At 39.7% G+C, this 17,948-nt stretch overlaps 2 protein-coding genes across 4 annotated transcripts in view; one reads left to right on the forward strand and one right to left on the reverse strand.

Moving 5' to 3' along the window:
* NUDCD1 (NudC domain containing 1) overlaps window positions 1–6,292 on the reverse strand; it is an 82,594-nt gene extending 76,302 nt beyond the window's left edge. Inside the window, exon 1 of the mRNA XM_029923478.1 lies at window positions 6,083–6,292. Within this exon, the coding sequence (XP_029779338.1) occupies window positions 6,083–6,200 (118 nt within the window). The 5' untranslated portion in view covers window positions 6,201–6,292. The remainder of the gene's footprint in view (window positions 1–6,082) is intronic.
* A 146-nt stretch (window positions 6,293–6,438) lies between these two features.
* Window positions 6,439–16,997, forward strand: ENY2 (ENY2 transcription and export complex 2 subunit). 3 transcript variants are annotated; one of them, XM_029923743.1, is made up of 5 exons: window positions 6,439–6,591; window positions 8,073–8,149; window positions 11,808–11,878; window positions 13,178–13,252; window positions 15,666–15,849. In XM_029923743.1, the coding sequence occupies exons 2-5, from the start codon at window positions 8,082–8,084 to the stop codon at window positions 15,779–15,781; spliced, it is 330 nt and encodes a 109-aa protein (XP_029779603.1). In that variant the 5' UTR covers window positions 6,439–6,591; window positions 8,073–8,081; the 3' UTR covers window positions 15,782–15,849. The 3 variants fall into 3 exon arrangements, with proteins under 3 accessions (XP_029779603.1, XP_029779602.1, XP_029779604.1); XM_029923742.1 differs by having other exon boundaries at window positions 6,449–6,663; window positions 15,666–15,844; XM_029923744.1 differs by lacking the exon at window positions 15,666–15,849 and adding an exon at window positions 15,857–16,997 and having other exon boundaries at window positions 6,502–6,663.
* Window positions 16,998–17,948: the final 951 nt, after the last annotated feature.

Consider the following 17,948-nt stretch of genomic DNA (forward strand, 5'->3'; position numbering starts at 1 on the left):
ACATATGTAGTAAATTACAGACGTATACTGTTGGGACATCTGGATGGCTTAGTCAGTTAAGCATCTGACTTTTGGTTTCCACCCAGGTCCTGATCTCCCGACTCGAGTTTGAGCCCCACACTGGACTCTGCATTGGCAGCACAGAGCCTGCTTGAGACTCTCGGTCTCCCTGTCGGTTTGCTCCTCCCCAACCTGAGCACACACCCTCGCTCACTCGCTGTCTCAAAAATAAACATCAAAAAAAAAAATCTTTAAAGATGTATACCATTAACTCTAAAGCAACTAGTAAAATAACAAAGAGCTAAAACTAGTAAACCAAGAAATGTGATAAAAATGAATTCTTAATACTCAACCCAGAGGTCCCTGGGTGGCTCAGTTGGTTAAGTATCCGACTTCATCTCAGTTCATTTCACAGCTCTGAGTTCAAGCCCTGAATCTGGCTCTGTGCTGACAGCTCAGAGCCTGGAGCCTGCTTCTGATTCTGTATATCCCTCTCTCTGTGCCGTTCCCCTGCTTGTGCGCGCGCTCTCTCTCTCTCTCAGAAAGAAATAAACATTAAAAAATGTCTTATAAAGAAAAAAAAAAAAATACTCAACCCAAAAGAAGGTAGAAAAATGAAAATGGAAAAAATGAAAAAAAAAAAAAAAGGAAAATTCCACTTTCCCAAAGACTAGATAGTATAAACAGAATACCACTAGCAAGATGAAATATTAAACTAACAAAATCAATAATCATAAGCATAATGAAAAGGTAGAGATTGTCAGGTTGAATAAAAAAACACGACTCAACTATTTCTGCCAATAAGAAATGCATATTAAATACGAAAACACAAACAGGTTAAAAGGTAGAAATAAGTAAATACACACACGATGGTAATATTTAGCAAAAGACAGCTGGACGAAGGACATAATAACCAACAGTGCTTATGCAACATAACAGAGCTTCAAAATATATGAAGCAAAAATGAACAGAACTGCGAGGAAAAAGAAAAATCTACAATTATAGTCAGAAATTTCAATATCCTTCTCTCACACAGGCATGAAGTAACAGTAATTATGGTGAGTAAAAGAAGCAGACAAAAAAGAATACACTGTATAGTTCCATGTATATAAAACTCTAAAAAATGCAAACTAATCTATAGTAACAGACAACATAGCTTAGGGACTGAAGGTGGTATGTGGAGGAATAGAGGGCTAGTAAAAGAAGGACACAGGAAGTGCCCACTGTAAGTAGAGAAAGATCTGTATAAAATAAGGGGTGCCCGGGTGGCTCAGAGGGGTGCCTGGGTGGCTCAGTTGGTTGAGCATCCAACTCTTGGTTTCAGCTCAGGTCATGATCTCATGGTTTCATGAGTTCAAGCCTCGAGTCAGGTTCTGCACTGTCAGCATGGAGCTTGCCTAGGATTCTCTCTCCCTCCAACTCACACTGCCTCTGTGTCTCTCAAGTAAATAAATAAAGTTTAAAATAAAATAAAATAAATGCCCAAACATGGAACTGCCAAAAGACAATCATAATTTTATAAAAAGGAGTTTTTTTGCTTAGTTCTTTGGCATAGAAAAACACAAACTGGAGTGCCTGGGTGGCTCAGTCAGTTAGGTGCGCGACTCCCGATCTCGGCTCAGGTCGTGATCTCATGGGTTCATCTCATCGAGCCCCACACTGGGCTCTGTGCTGACAGCATGGAGCCTGCTTGGGATTGTGTTTCTCCTTCTCTCTCTCTGCCCCTTCCCTACTCATTCTCTCTCTCTCTCTTTCAAAATAAATAAAATTTGGGGGGAAAAAGGAAAACCAAAACTGACAGTTGTACTTTTTATATAGCAAAGGGAACTTTAGAACAATTTGCTAATATTATTTAAAACAAGAGAATAAAAATGAGCCAGTACTAAAACTCCATGACGAGAGCACATCTTAAACCTCACATCCTAAACACAAAGCTTCACACATCGTCCACCAACATTTTTGCTGAAATAATGTAAACTACTTGGGTAGTATAAAAGAAACCAAGTTGCCAAGAAGAGCTCTTCAATCATACTTCACCATTCCTAAAAATGACAATTTTTAAAAGAATTAACCTCAGGGTACCTGGGTGGCTCAGCTGGTTAAGCACTGGACTGATGGTTTTGTCGCAGATTCAACTCTCATGGTTTCCTGGGTCCAAGCCCCACCATCTGGCTCTGTGCTGACAGTGCAGAGCCTGCTTGGGGTTCTCTGTCCCTCACTCTCTCTCCCTCTCTGCCTCTTCCCCACTCGCACTCTGTCCCTCTCAAAATAAACTTTAAAAAATATAAAAAATAAAAGAATTAACCTCTTTATCCTCCTCCTCAGGAAGTAATTCATTTTCTTTTAATGTTTATTCATTTTTTTTTAAATTTTTAATGTCTTTTATTTATTTTTGAGAGACAGAGAGAGACAGTGCGAGCAGGGGAGGGTAGAGAGAGAGGGAGACACAGAATCCGAAGCAGGCTCCAGGCTCTGAGCTAGCTGTCAGCACAAAGCCTGACGTGGGGCTCGAACCCACGAACCATGAGATCATGACCTGAGCCGAAGCCGGCTGCTTAACCAACTGAGCCACCGAGGCGCCCATGTTTATTCATTTTTGAGAGAGGGAGAGACAGAAAGAGTGGAAGCGCGGCAGGAGCAGAGAGACTGAGACACAGAATTCGAAGCAGGCTCCAGGCTCTGAGCTGTAAGCACAGAACCCGATGTGGGGCTCAAACCCATGAACTGTGAGATCATGACCTGAGCAGAAGTCAGACGTTTAACTGACTGAGCCACCCAGGCGCCCCATCAGGTAGTAATTTTTAATGCAAGCCCCTCACATAAACTATTGCAAAAGCCTCCAAACTGGTCTCCTGTCTCTATTCCTCCAATCTCCCAAATTTGGTGGCCACAGATCCTCTTTTATTTATTATTATTATTTTTTAATATTTATTTATTTTTGAGAGAGCACAAGCAGGGGAGGGGTAGAGAAAGAGGGAGACACAGAATCTGAAGCAGGCTCCAAGTTCCGAGCTGTCAGCACAGAGCCAGCCCCATGTGGGGCTCAAACCCACAAGCCTCAACATCATGACCTGAGCTAAAGTCAGACACCTAACAGACCGAGCCACCCAGGCGCCCCCTCTTTTTTTTGTTTAACGTTTTATTTTATTTTTTGAGAGACAGAGAGACACAGAGTGCAAGTAGGAGACAGGTAGAGAGAGAAGACATAGAATCAGAAGCAGACTCCAGGCTCTGAGTTGTCAGCACAGAGCCTGATGCAGGGCTCAAACCCACAAATCATGAGATCATGACCTAAGCCAAAATTGGACTCTTAACTGACTGAGCTACCCAGGTGCCCTCCCCCCACCCCACAGATCCTGAGAGTAAACCATTCAATCTCTAAATCTATCTGCTTTCTAAACTTAAAACCCTAACCGGCAGCTCATCATACCTCCAATAGTGCATCCCAAACACAGATTCCAAAACCAAAAATGGTGAAATATTAGAAGAACAATGACAACTCAGGGAGTCATTAATATTCAATTTAGAGGACTATTGTGAAAGTTTGCTTCCTGTTTTTTTGATGTTAGAATATCCTTTTACTTATGAAAGAATGGTTGAGGACATCTCCCCTTAGGAGCTAGAATGTATTATGCAAAGCTAAACAAGTCAGTCAAAGAAAGACAAATACCATATCATTTCACTCCTATGTGGATTTGAAGAAACAAAACAGATGAATACGGGAAAGAGGGAAAAAAGAGTGGGGGGCAAACCATAAGAGATTTTTAACTACAGAGAACAAACTGAAGGTTGATGGAAGGGAGGCGGGTGAGGGTGATGGACTGGACGAGTGACAGGTATTGAGGAGGGCACTTGTGATGAGCACCGGGTGTTGTATATCAGTGAAAAATCACTAAGCTCTACTCCTGAAACCAATATTACACTATACGTTAACTAATTAGACTTTAAGTAAACACCTGAAACAAACATCTCCGCTTAGCAAATTAAAAAGTTAGCAAATTTTTAACAGCTGAACTTTATTTTTTTAATTGTAAGGGCCCATGAAAAGAAACACTGATTTAGACACACCAAAGGTGTAGATAAAGTCCACAAGATAAACAGTGCCCTCACCTATCTAAGTCATCTTGTATTCCCCAGATTTTTTCCTCCATCAATACAGGACCGGAGCAGCGTCCTACACAAAACCCACTCACTCTTTCCCTTTTTCACTCATGCTTCCTCAGAAATGGAATGACCTCGATAACCACTCCTACTTTCTTCATTCATTCAATTTATTGAGTACCTACAATCTTAAGCGTTAGGAATAGAGTAATGAACAAAAGGGAAACATTACTGTCGTCATGGAGCTCACAGTCTAGTTGAGAAAGAAGATACCAAATAAATACAGAATTAAAAACTATGATAACACTGCTTTACAGAGAAGAGAAGGGAGGAGAACGAAATGGCAGGAAAGCTAGTCAATAAGCTACTCTAGTTAAGGTAAGAAGTAACTGATTGGGACAAGGGTGGAAGTCAGAAGTCAGATCTTGAGCTGATTGTACTTGCTGACGGACTAAACGAAATACTTCATGCCTGCAACATAAGCAACTATACAGACTTTCAATGTTTGACGCCTCCTTGGCTTTGCTATGAGCTTGCTATCCTGACTTTAAGGCTTGACGATATGACTTGCTTTGACCAATGGGACTTTGGCAAACTTATTCCTGGCAGCAGCTTTAAGAAGCGCCTGTGCATTGCTGGCTTTCTCTTGGATTAAAGTCTGCTAAAGAATGAGGGACCACGTGGAGAACAGACACCATCTGAAATATTCTTATACGAATCTGTAGCCAGAGAACCCCCAAACGTATGCTCAGGCAAGAGCAGAGCCACAAGCAGATCCGTAACTGAACAAAAATGCAGGAATAAGCAAAGGCCATGACTATGAGAACCACCTACCTGACTGGAAGACCTGTGAGCAACAATTACTGCTTACTCCTTTGAGCCACTGAGTTTTGGGTTTTTAATGCATAAATTAAACATAATGGTACCATTTACTGGCATGGAGTAGGAAAACGAGAGGAAGAGAATGAAAAGAAAAACCAAGCTCAATTTATCTTACTTGAGTCAACTCTTACCTACTCTTAATAACTCATCTTAGGTATCAACTCCTCCAGGAAGCTTTCCCAGATCTCCAGGCTGGTTTGGAAAGATACTTAAGTACTAACATTGTGTTCTGTACATAACCAGATCACTGCCTTATCAGATTGTTTAAAAATTATCTGTTTATAGTTTTCATCCCAAGTACGCGCCTGTACTTTTATGTTACAGACTGCACCTTATTTTATCTTATCAGCAGGTAACAAAAAACAGACTCTTGACAGAAGTTTCCAAAACTTTAAATCAATTAATAAACACTTATCTGATAAAAGTTATTAGTTCTAGATCAGCATTTCTCAAAGTGTGATCCACTCACAACATGCATCAGAATCAATAGAAGTGTATTAAAAATGCAAATCTCTGGGCTCTTTATCTTTAACCAAAATACCATTCATTACCTTCTAAGAACAAAGATGAATATTTTGGCCAGTCTCAGATACACATATAGAAGTGTGGGTACTAAATCAACGTTTCCTCAAAATTTCCTAGAGATATTCTCTAAAGTAGTGTCTTTAATCTGACAGCACCTATGCAACCGAAAATGCTCTGAACTGCAATGTAGTTTCTAAGAAATTGATCTCCGCCATCTGGGGTAGGAGGGGGGGGGTCCTCCAAGGTGTGGCATCTCAAGGCACACGGTTACCGAAGGTGTTCGAGAGCGAAAGCGGGGCCCAGGCCAGGGACGGAGAAAGGGCCAGAGCCAGCCAGCAGCAGCGGGAAGGACCCAGGAACTCGGGCCGAGCCAGGCGAAGGAAACTCCCACTGGTTCCGGGATGGGCTTCCCTCTGCAGAGGCGGCCACCCCCGGCCCACCCTAGCCCGACGGGACATGCGGAAGGCCCCGGTCGCCTTGCTTGCCCAAGTCAGAAAGGAAGAAAATGAAGAAAGGGTCCGGCCGCTGGCAGCCGAAAGGGGGAAGAGTGCCGGGGGTCGCCGCCGCTTCCCACCTGCGTCAAGCTCCAGCTGGTAACAGGGCAGCGGCTCGAGGGAGAGCTTGTAACCCTCAAAGCGGGGGTCCAACAGAGGTCTCTTCACGCGCAGAGAGCAATTAGCAGCCACCTCCATAGCCTTTCTGGGTCGCAGCCTGAGAATTAATAAAGCTCTTGTTGAAAGGTCCGCGCTTCGCTCGTAGCACCGAGGCTGGCAGGCGGCGTGGTTCCCATCCCAAAAACCACTGCGGTGCGGGATGCCTTCTGGGAAATGTAGTGTCCGCGCGAAAGTCGACTGCTGCATGCCGGGCTATGTAGTCTTTCGGAGACTTAGTGCCCGCGCGACTGCAGGGGATGGACTTTCTTACCCAGAGGGCTGAGCTACCAGGAGGCGGCCCGCGCTGGTTAAATTCTCACATTTATAGGCAGGGTGGCGAGACCCCGCCCCGGAAATGCGTGTTTTAGCTTTCTGTGTGCTTAGGTGCCCGAGCTACTGAGGGTCTAAGTCCGGGCAGCCGAAGAGTGTGGTAGGTAACGGTCGTCAGCGCAAGGGTCATTTCGTCGCTGGGAAGGGACGGCCCTCGCCCGCGGTGATGGTGGTGAGCTATGCCCGTGGTCCTCAGGGCCGGGACCCGGGCCCAGCCCAGGCTCCTTTCGATGTGCTGTCTTTCGTTAGCTTTCCCGACCCGCGCTCGCGGGCCTGTAGGGCTCTCCGACAGGGCGTGCGACCGGAGTTGGCCTGAAGCCAGTCCACGCTTTGTTTTCTGGCTCCTCCCCTCCCGCCTCTCCCGCTGTCTCCGCCCTATTCTATTTTCCCAAAGAATGTCTGAACTGGGAGGGATCCCCTAGCGCCCTTGTTTTACCAGTGAGAAAACTGAGGCCTTTAAGAATTGACTTGTCCAAGGTCACTATCCGTATTTTGGGGGCCAAGGCGAGGTTAAGTTCAGTATTCTAGTAGTGGTACCGACTGGAACTTAGAGTTATTTGGAAAATGTTAGCCTCCAACGACATAAGCAAACATTTCCAAGTCCTTTCTCAGCACCTCTTTTTTCCCAGTTCCACTCACAAAATTTTTTTTTACTCAACTCAAAACTCATTGCCAGCCTAAGTTTTCACATAGACGAGGATAGGGGGTAGCAAAAGTAGTGCCAAGTTAGTGACAGATTATGCGCAGTAATGTTGCTATTCCAAGTTTTTATGTTCTAACCTTCTACTTTCTACATCACTTTGGTTTGGGTTGTCTTTTTTTTTTCCTGAAAATTGAGAATTTTCTAAGTTGGGAATGAATTAGTTTGAGATTTGTTTTTCCCTTATCCCACCAGCAAGGTTTGAGGAAGAGCATACACAAACACATATTTGGAGCTAGTTTGAGAGTTGTAATTCCGGTGCATCCTAGTAAAAAGTAAGCACTTAGAGCATAATCTGGAAATTTTATGTTTCACCAACAGTGCTTAATCTTTTATTGGTATTTAGGTGATATGGCTTCCCAGAAATTTGGAATGCAGTTAAAGTGCAGAAATTATTAGCAGCCACTTATGATGTGCTGTTAAAGTGTTTGGGGGCTTTTCAGGTCAGAGTACCTGAGTTCAGATCCTGCCTTCACCACTTTTTATCTTGGTGCCTCAGTTTTCTCAATTGTAAAATACAAGTGATGTTAATAATTCGTACATAAAAGAATAAGTTTTGGGAATTAAATGAGGTTAAAAAAGACCAATGTGTTAACCCAGTACTGGGCACATAAGTGTTTCATAAATGTTAAAATAATTATTATTATCCAAGGACTTATTAATAGAGGGTATATGGGGGAAGAAAATTGTGAGTTAATCAGTATGACTTCTTGGGATGCAATAAATAATATTAAGAGTAATGACATTGTTTACACAATGTTGAAATATATCAATCATCCCTTCAGTTGATAGAATGTTATGTGTTGGGATGCTTACCTAGAGGATTTAGAAGAAAATGCTGTGTGGGTGTTCTGTATCTGAAAATATTTGTTGATGTTCAGGTTAGCAAGATGAACAAAGATGCGCAGATGAGAGCAGCAATTAACCAAAAGTTGATAGAAACTGGAGAAAGAGAACGGTAAGCAATGGGTTGTATTAATAAATTACATTTAACATCTTTAACTTATGGTTCTATTAATGTAAGAATCTGATATCAAGAAGCAAACTGATGTCAATTGAAGGAATTACAGAAAATTGATTATCAGAAGCTTCAATTCCTAACATCTGTGAAAAATAGGACTGTTCAGTATTGCATGTCTTAAATGAAAATGAGTACTCTAAAAAGATGAACAAGAAATGACTTTGAAAGAACATATAATCAAATGGTGAAGAAAATATACCCAGATTACTTCAGTTAAAAACTTCACGTTCCCCAGTTTTTAACAGGGAGATAGTATGATAGTACCAGTTTCCATTACCAAACTATTAACCTCAGAGCAGCATGTGCTGTTCCTACTCTCTGAAACATTCTTCTTCCCTGATCTTTAATTCTAGCTCATCTTTAAGGTCTTAATTGAAATATCATCTCTTACAAGAATCCCTTAAGTCTAAGATACCTTGTTCTATCCTAGCATTTAATCACACTGTATTACAACCACCTGCTTTGCTTATTTGCATCCTCCAATATAATCTAAGTTCCTTGACAGTAAAAATACCATTGTATCCCCAGCATACTATATGTATGTCTAGCACGTAACTGGCCAAGTAAATATTTGAAGAATGAACAGGTGTAGAAGTACTAAGCAGAGGCTCGGTCGGGCATCGAGAAAGGCTTCCAGAAGCAGGGTAAAAATTGCATAGGAGAAATATATTTAAGGAACAGGAGGGATCTTTCACCTTTGCTTGGGGTTAAAGTGATAAACCCCAGGCAGAGTAGTAAAAGAGGTATTTCAGCGTGGGGAGAAAGATAAGCTGTTCTTCCAGTCAATACAGCGGAGAAGACATTCAAGGCAGATGGAACAGAATGTGCAAAGTCACAGAGATTTGTTACAGCGTGATAATGTTCTGAGGAACTACAAAATCAAAGCTAGCAGGTCAAGTACAAAAGTGATGTTGCTAGAACAGAAGACAGGAGGAGTGGATTTGGTATAAGTCAGAATTCTTTCATTTGTAAAAAGAAACTGAACTGAAAAACGTACTTAATCAGTGGAAATATATAAGCTCATCTAACTAAAAAGTCAAGGGCTTGAAGTTGCTTCAGGCTCCACTGGGTCCAAACACTCAAAAATTGTTACCAAGAATATGTTTTTCTTTGTCTTTCTCTGCTCTGTGTTTCTCTGTGTTAGCTTTATTCTTAAAAAGACTACCCACAAGGTGGCAGAGATCAGCAGTTCAGAATTCACATCCCTCTGGTTCAGACTACCTTTCTCCTAGGAGTTCCAGCAAAGGACCGGGCTTGATTACCATATTACTTAGGTACATAGGCCAGTTATGATCAGCCTTGCCTGGATCTCATTTCCATTGCTGGAATCCTGCACAGCTTTATTACATACACTGAGAATGATGTCAAAGAAAGGGCAGAAAAATGGGTGATGGGTTTGCAAAAACATCCGACTTTATCCTTGGGTAGGGGGGAGAAATTAAAAGATATCTAGAAAGGGGATGACTACGTCACATTTGTTCTTTAGGACTACTGTTCTGGCATTGTGGAGGATTGACTTAAAGGGCTAGAGGTGTATTACAGAAGAATGTGTTAACAGGTTATATCAGGTTAAAAATGAAACAGCAAAAATGAAAAGGAGAACTTAAAAATTTTTGAAGTAAAATCAGCAGCCCTCAATATGAAAAATGAGGAAGAAGACATCCAGCCAGAACAGTGCCTTGGGGGAACTGAGAGGGTAGTATTGAGAGTCATGTATAAAGAGGATTATTATTGTGTGTCTCTTCATTTGTGCAGCTTCAAGTTACTGCGTTTCTACCGTATGCTATGTCCTGTTAAGGTGCTGGAGATACAGTAGTGAACAAAATAAAGTCTGTTCTTTCATGGAGCTTACATTCTAACGGGAGGAGACAGTCTGTTTTATGTAGATGGTGATAAGTTCTAGAGGAGAAACAAAACAGAATAATGGGGTGTGTATTTGAGACAAAAAAAAAAAGAAGGAGGGCTTTACTGATAAGAAATCAGAAGGATATGAATGAATGGGGTACTTATAGAGCCAAGGACCTAAGACAGGAGCTTGTCTGGCATTTTGAGGAGCAAATGGAAGTTCATAAGCCTGAGTAAATTGAGAGGAAGTAGAGCTATGTGGGGAGGGGGAAGGTCACGGAAGGTTATTTAGGCTGTAGTAAAGACTTGGAATTTTAGTGTAAGTAAATTGGGAAGCACTGGGCTGCTTTGAGCAGAAGGAGGAGGAGAGCGAAGTATGTAAGTGAAGGAGCAGGGGACAAGTCAGGGGCTCTGGTAGTGGTTCAGTCAAGAGAAAAAGATGGTTTAGACTAGGGGAGTAATGGCAAAGATGGTAAAAAAAAAAAATTAGGTTGTGGGTATATATTTAAAACTGGAGCCAGTAGGAAATGCTCCTATGGATTATACTATAATGTTAACAGAGTTGCTGAGTGAAGGATGCTGCCAGGTTTTCTAGCCTGAGGAACCAGGACGGACACTGGCATTCTGACAGGGGGACTAGGGTGAGGTGGGAGAGAAGCAGGAGTTGGGTTTTGGCCCTGTTAAGATGGAAAGACCAGGGCGCCTGGGTGGCTCAGTCGGTTAAGCGTCCGACTTCAGCTCAGGTCATGATCTCACTGCTTGGCCCAGCAGTGTGAGCCCCTTTTCAGGCTCTGCTGACAGCTCAGAGCCCGGAGTCTGCTTTGGATTCTGTGTCTCTCTGTCTCTGCCCCTCCCCCCACTAAAGCATGCACACACACTCTGTTTCTCAAGGATAAATAAACATTAAAATTAAAAACAGGATGGGAAGCCCGAATTAAATACCAAGATGGAACTGTCACATGGTGGGTGTCTAGGAATACTGAAAGAGAGATGGTTTGGTTCTGGACATAACATGTTGAAGCTGAGAAATGATTTAGATTAAAGATTGAAAATTTGTAAGTGTGTACAGAAAGGATAGGAAATATTTTATTATACCTATGATGCAGTTAGTTGTAATACACACCATTATTTTTTTTTTTTTACCAGTAGGGAAAAAGAAAATCCTCCCAATTAAATTATGACAGACATACCAATTACTGAATTATTGGAATGTGGGGACAGGGGGAACAGTCTTAGAATCAGTGAAATACCTTACTTCGTATCTAATTTGGAAGGTTGTTGGAAAAAATTGAGGGGAAGTTTTTTGAGGTTAACGAGGAACATGATGTGAAATCATGAGAGCTAAAGGATAACAGTTTGTAGTCAGAGAATAGATTTTGAAGATACTGAGTTGCACCTACTTCAGATTCAACTAATACCATCTGGAAACTGTACAATATTCACAGTATTCCTGTTGGCGGAAGGAAGTAGGAAGTGTATGAGAAGGCCAGAGAGTGGAATTTCTTGCGAAGGACTTCTATCTCATCCACTTCATTTAACTTTACTAATGATGACAATGAGGTCCAGAGTCTAAATGATTTGCAAAAGATCAAAGAATGAGTAATAGAGCTGAGAATAGGCCACAGTTAAAGCTTTCGTGCTTAGAAGGCAGGGAATTTTTAATTGAACATTTGAACTTTTGCTTCAAACATCCTATCTAAAATATTGTGCATTGTTGTAGTTTAATATGAAACTGTTTCTTTTTCAACAGCCTCAAAGAGTTGCTGAGAGCTAAATTAATTGAATGTGGCTGGAAGGACCAGTTGAAGGCACACTGTAAAGGTAATCAGTTTCATTTACAAGATAAGCTAATTCCATTGTTCTTGTTGGTTTGGAGTTCACTAGAAAAATTACAGGCAGTATTTTAAAATCTGTTGAGTGCTGAGCATAATTTTAAATATATGGAAAAGTGCAATGATTTCCTTCTTTTGTTTCCTTTTGGTTGATGTAATTCCTAGAAATTTTCTTTGTATTTTTTGTAACCCAATGAAGCAAGATTTTCTTTAGCACCAAAGTATGGAATCCAATCTTTTTCAGTGCCCCTATGCAAAGTGAAACATTAGTTATCCCTTTGTTTTAACTTTATAACAAAGTGAACACTTTATGATTGGCAGACTTTATAGGAATTATATCTCCTGGCTATAACAGTGTTATTTTTTTTGAAGAATGTACCTACAAAAGTCTTAGATAATTACACTATTTTCTGAAATGTGGGGTGGAAGCTTGTTACGTTGCTGGGTATCGATGAGAACACCACTAGATGGATTATGCGTGTCCTGAAAATGAGCTTCCTTTTCTGGCTCAGCTTTGGAAATAGGAATTCCGGATACTTTCAATGAACTCCCATTATGTTGTAATTGTTTCTATAATTAATGGTATTAGAAATGATTTATATCATTAATCCTAAGGAGGCAATAAAAGCATAGACTTTGAGGTCATACAGATCTTCACTGGAAGAGACTACAGCTAGACTTCAGCTCATATTTGGAGGAATTATTTAATTTAAGCCTCGGTTGGCTCACTTGGGAAGTGGAAAAATGCCCAGCCCATTAGATTGTTGTGAATATTAAATGCTGCAAAACACCCAGCACATAATAGGAATCCAGTAATGTTAACTCCTTTTCCTCTTCTTTTGGCTCAGCCTCGAGAAGAGAAATGAACAAATGAGTTCTATAATTTAATTCGGGGATATGAAATTACAAGTTACACTCAAATAATAGTTTTTCCTCCCTTCATACATTCAGGAGCTGAAGTAAGATTCTGTACAGTTCTAAGTTTCCAGCTTTTTACACATGTGAGATTTGACCTTACAGTTCAGATTCATTCTGTTATTATATTTGTTAAGTTACAAGTTATTTCGCTGAGAGATGAATAGGCTTTTAAGGTTTTGATCGGGTGAATACTTAATGTGTTTAAGGTTTAACTAAATCTTCAATTGAAAAGAAAAAAAGAAGTGTCCTCTTTTTTTTTTTAAAGACCAGTCTGCACTCTAAAAACATGATCTTAACCCTTCCTCTATGAAAATCTTTCTTACAGATAATGATTTTAAATGATATGATTTGTTTTTTGCTTTTGCATAAGAGGTAATTAAAGAAAAAGGACTAGAACACGTTACTGTTGATGACTTGGTGGCTGAAATCACACCAAAAGGCAGAGGTAAGGAATACACATTATGTGGAAGGAAACGTGTGCTGAAGACATGATTTTTTTCTTTCTGTTTTGCTGGTTCACCCTTTCCAAAATTACTTGGGTACTTGAATTTTCCTCAGTGGGAAAGATAATTGCTCACTTGCCTGTCTAGCATAGTCTTGAGTAATAAATAAGATGAGAAGTATAAAGTGTTTTTGCACTCTAAAACAGTATAGAAATGTTAAGACAGATAGTTTTTAAAATAACAGGATTTTGTAGGGTCGAGTATTACCTGAAGCTAGGATTCATAAATTTTATTAGATATGGCCTGATGTCAATAATCCAAAGTTTTACTCTAGCCCCAGAGTCAACGCTCTGCTGTTTTTCTTTTTAAAAGTAAGTGAAGTTCTGGGGCACCTGGGTGACTTGGTCAGTTGAACATCCAACTCTTTCAGCTCAGGTCGTGGAGCTCAGCATGGAGCCTGCTTAAGATTCTCTCTCTGTCCCTCCCTCACTTACACTCTCTCAAAATAAGTAAATAAACATTTTAAAAAGGAAAGTAAAGTTCTGTCTTCTAAAGTGTCTAATTAGGGAGGGGGCAGCTTGACAACTTCAGGGTAACCTGTACTTAAAATTCACACTACAACCATCTTCATTTCCTTTCAGAAGGCAAAGGAAGGAGAGGAAATATAGTAACATTGGTGTTATGTAATATATACTCAGGAGTTACATTACATCGTTACCTCAGATGTAGCTACATTATTTTCATTTATTTTGAAAAAAGGGGTTGGTTTTTTTTTTTTTTTTTTGGTCATTTGATTCATTATCTGTTTTCTCACATAGAACTAGTAAAAAAGAATTTAAGTGTGACAAGTAAATGAGTTTGAAAGTTATTGCTAGAGAATACTAATTCTCTGAACTATCTGCTGGGAAAAAGCTACAGAATCCCATCGTCCTTTCCAGCCATCTGTAGGCCTGTTAACAGCTAAAACCATGCCTTTGCATCAAGCATGTCTCAGGGAAAAGAAAAACAAAAGAAACAGTATGTATTGTTCCCCCCACAAATTACATTTTAACATAATTTTCTCCAATTTCTTTTTCTATTTTCCTTCTTTATGTTTAATCTATTAACATTTAGGAGCTGGTTATACAGGATGGAAATTTCCTTTACTTCTCTTTTAACACTTGTACCTTGGATATTTCAATCCTGTATAGCTCCACTGCTAGAAAATGAGCAAATACAGAACACAGAAGTCAAAGTGCATCTTCTCCTTTATGTTCTTCATCTTCTTTTATAACACAGAGAAATATTTTTTTAAATTAAGATAAAGTAGAATTGACTTTTTCTTAGTGTGCAGTGCTGTGAATTTTATACACACGTATAGATTCGTGTAACTAACTCCCCCTAAACCCATCTCTCAAGTTACCTTTTATAGTCACACCTTATCCCTATCTCCAAGGCAACTGATCTAGTTCCATCACCATAATTTTTGTTAAAGTATGTTTAATGTACATACTGATTACATTTCTAGTGATCTTAATTATGTAGCCTTCATTTCTCACAGGCTTAAACAGTTTGTCAAGAGGAGTATGTGTCTTATTTAACTTGCATACTTGTTGATGGAATTCACTATACAAATATTTAATTGTATCTGAAGTGTTTAGTTTCCTTTAGATACAAGCAAGTAGCATTAGAAGTTTTCGTTCATTCGCGATTGTCCTCATTTATTAGTAGCCACAAAAGGAAAAACAAGAGTCTAGATTTGTTTATTGACATTTAATAGTAATGAAATTTCAAAGAGCAGGGCTTTTTTGCTTTTCATTTTTAATTTGATACTCTGAATAAATAATAGTCACATATTCAACATTGAAAAAGCAAACGTACCATAAATGTAACCCCTGTTGCAGTTTTCGCATCTTTGCTGTGTCAGAGAGGGTATGCACTTACTTCGATACAGTATTGCCAAGTTAGCTGCCCAGAAATGTGGTCCCAATTTTTATTCCCCGCCAGCTAATATAAGAGTGCCAGTTTTCCCTTAGTCTCGCCAGCACAGGATATTACTCACCTTTAGTTTATAGCCAATATGATTGGTAAAACATGCTATCTGAATATGGTTTTAATTTGCATTTCAATTATGAGGTTAAATCCCTTCTGTATTCACAAACTGTGTTTCTCCATCTCTTTTGCTCATTTTTCTATTAGTCTGATCTTTTTCTTATCAATTTGGAAAAATTGTAGAGAGATCAGCCCAATTCTGTAAAAGTGTTTTCCCACTTTTTGTGTTTTGCCTTTGTTTATGGTGATTTTGACCAACTTATGAAATGTCACTGTTGCATTTAAACCAAATTTATCAACCTGCTGTACCTCTGTGTTTAAAAAAGGCCTTTTCCACTCCTACTTTAAAGAATTTTCTCATGTTTTTTCCTCATCGGTGTGCAGTGTATCTAGGTGTTGGACAGTTCACTCAAATAATGAATTGCAAATATACTTTTTCAGGTATCTTTACCTATTTCTTTGTTGAAGCATGTAGGTTATTCACGAAATTATTTTATTAATTCAGAATAAAATACCAAATTGACATATATTAATTGGAATCTTCTTACTCTTATATTTTTATTTTTGTATTTCAGCCCTGGTACCTGACAGTGTAAAGAAGGAGCTCCTACAAAGAATAAGAACATTCCTTGCTCAGCATGCCAGCCTTTAAGATTGAATTAGATTGTGTCGTTTTGTGGTTTTATTTCTGAAAGTAAAACTTGCCATAAATTAGGAATTGATTTCCCAAATAAAATCCTTTTTTGTATGATGGTATACAGTTTTCAGTAATGATGTATACATTGTATTGATTTTTTCCCTAAATGTGTTATTTTAATAAATATCTCATGAATGAGTTTGAAGTTTCCTTGGATTTGCGAATAAAAGGGACTTTATTAATAATTCACCAGATATGTTGAAAGAAAAAGTCAGCAATTAATCACTTTAAATGTTAAGTATGTGCATATATCTGTGCTAACAACTGAAGAGAAGTAAGCAGGCTCTTATTGTCTGGATATGGTATATTCCTCTTTTGGATCTCTATAATATTTTATAATACATGTCCATCTTGTACTACAGATGTCTTATTTCTGATTTGTTACAAATGCTGAGGGTTGGGACTGGGTCTTAATCATCTTTATGTGCCTTCCTTATTCCTCAAAGAATTTACCATCCCATTGGAAGAGAGAACACTTGCAAACTGGCTCCATCCCACGCTCCTCTCACATACTCTACTCATCTGAACTTTGAGAGCAGAAACTAAATTGCATCCCCACATACTAAGGTCAAGAAAGAACTTACTGGGATATAATCTCCACCTCTAGCTTTACTCTGACATCAAGATTGCCAAACCCAATGGACTCTGTCTATTCTTACGTGACCTCTGCTGGAATGAGAATGTTGACCATCCTGCCACTTGGACCTTTCTTCCCACTCCTCACACTGTGTACTCCTACACTGGAAGTTCCTTCTGTTTCTTGTGGACACCTTTTGCTGTATGGGACTTTAAATAATGGTGTGTGTTAGTGCTCCCTCCTGGGCCCTCTGCTTGACTAATGATACACTTTTCCTGGGCGAATCCCAGGACACTTGGGTTGGACTATGGCTTCAAATATAAACTTGTTGATAAATGATAAAATTGTATCTCCAAACCAGACTTCAATCCAGCCTCCAGACCCGAATACCCAACTGCTGTGGATCAGTTTTCTTGGATGTTCCATAAACACCTTACACTGACCACTCCTAAGACAGTGACTTCTTTTCCTCCAGTAACTGCCCTTACTGTGTTCCTTATCTGTGTGAGTGGTACCTCCCAGACCTACAGATTACCAGAGCTTGTTAAAATACTAATCCAGAAGGTAAGGGGTTATGGCACATGATTTCTCCATTTCTGATGGTATCAGTCAAGGTTTATGCTGCTGAGAGGACACTTGGTAGCAAGGCTGTCAATTGTCCACTTCCGCCCTCTCGACTGCCTTAGTTCAGACATTATTGCAGTAGGCTCCTACTTTTCCCGTTTTCTCCATGCCTCTTCCAATGACTTCCACACTGTTCCCTAAATGATCTTACTAAAAGTCAAGCCCCATCATTTTATTCTACTTGAAATTTTCCAGCAGCTTTTAGTTGCAGAGTAAAATTCAAGCTTGACCACAGCACCTAGGTCTGACATTTACTAATTTCTAGTTGTTCTTGAGAGTCCCCAGAAGTATCAAATTAGTTCATTGCTCAATAATTTTGAAAATTTATCAACTTAGGCTTTTTTACTTTCATTCCTACTTGCCCTTCAAAATTCAGCTTAAGTTGTTGTGAAAACGTTCTAATGTTCCTTTGATTTCGATTCCCCACTTCCTTTTTTGTTCTATAAGAAGCACTTAGGCATAATTTCTCTTCACCACAGTGGTCCTTGGACTTTGCATATATCTCCTGGAGGGAAGGAGACCTTTTTTGCCTGCATGATATTTGTGGATGGATGAACAAGGGAATGAACATTATGGGAGCACAAAATAACAATACAACTGGGTATAGTTGAGAAGAGACTTCATGTTAATACTTGGTTCACTGTTCCAGAGATAAAAATTTTATTCTTCCAAAGAATTTATATTCTAGGTGTAGTCTGAACCAACTGGACTTAATGCTGTAAAGTGACCTATCTCGCTCTCACACACAACCAACAAAACCTACACGAGA

This window comes from Suricata suricatta, chromosome 15 (assembly GCF_006229205.1).
Source record: "Suricata suricatta isolate VVHF042 chromosome 15, meerkat_22Aug2017_6uvM2_HiC, whole genome shotgun sequence".
In the NCBI taxonomy this organism is placed as follows: Eukaryota; Metazoa; Chordata; class Mammalia; order Carnivora; family Herpestidae; genus Suricata; species Suricata suricatta.

Coding starts and splice junctions, on each gene's coding strand:
- ENY2 (XM_029923742.1), top strand. Junction 11,879..13,177: donor GTTGAAGGCACACTGTAAAG/GTAATCAGTTTC, acceptor CTTTTGCATAAG/AGGTAATTAAAGAAAAAGGA. Junction 13,253..15,665: donor AATCACACCAAAAGGCAGAG/GTAAGGAATACA, acceptor ATCGGTGTGCAG/TGTATCTAGGTGTTGGACAG.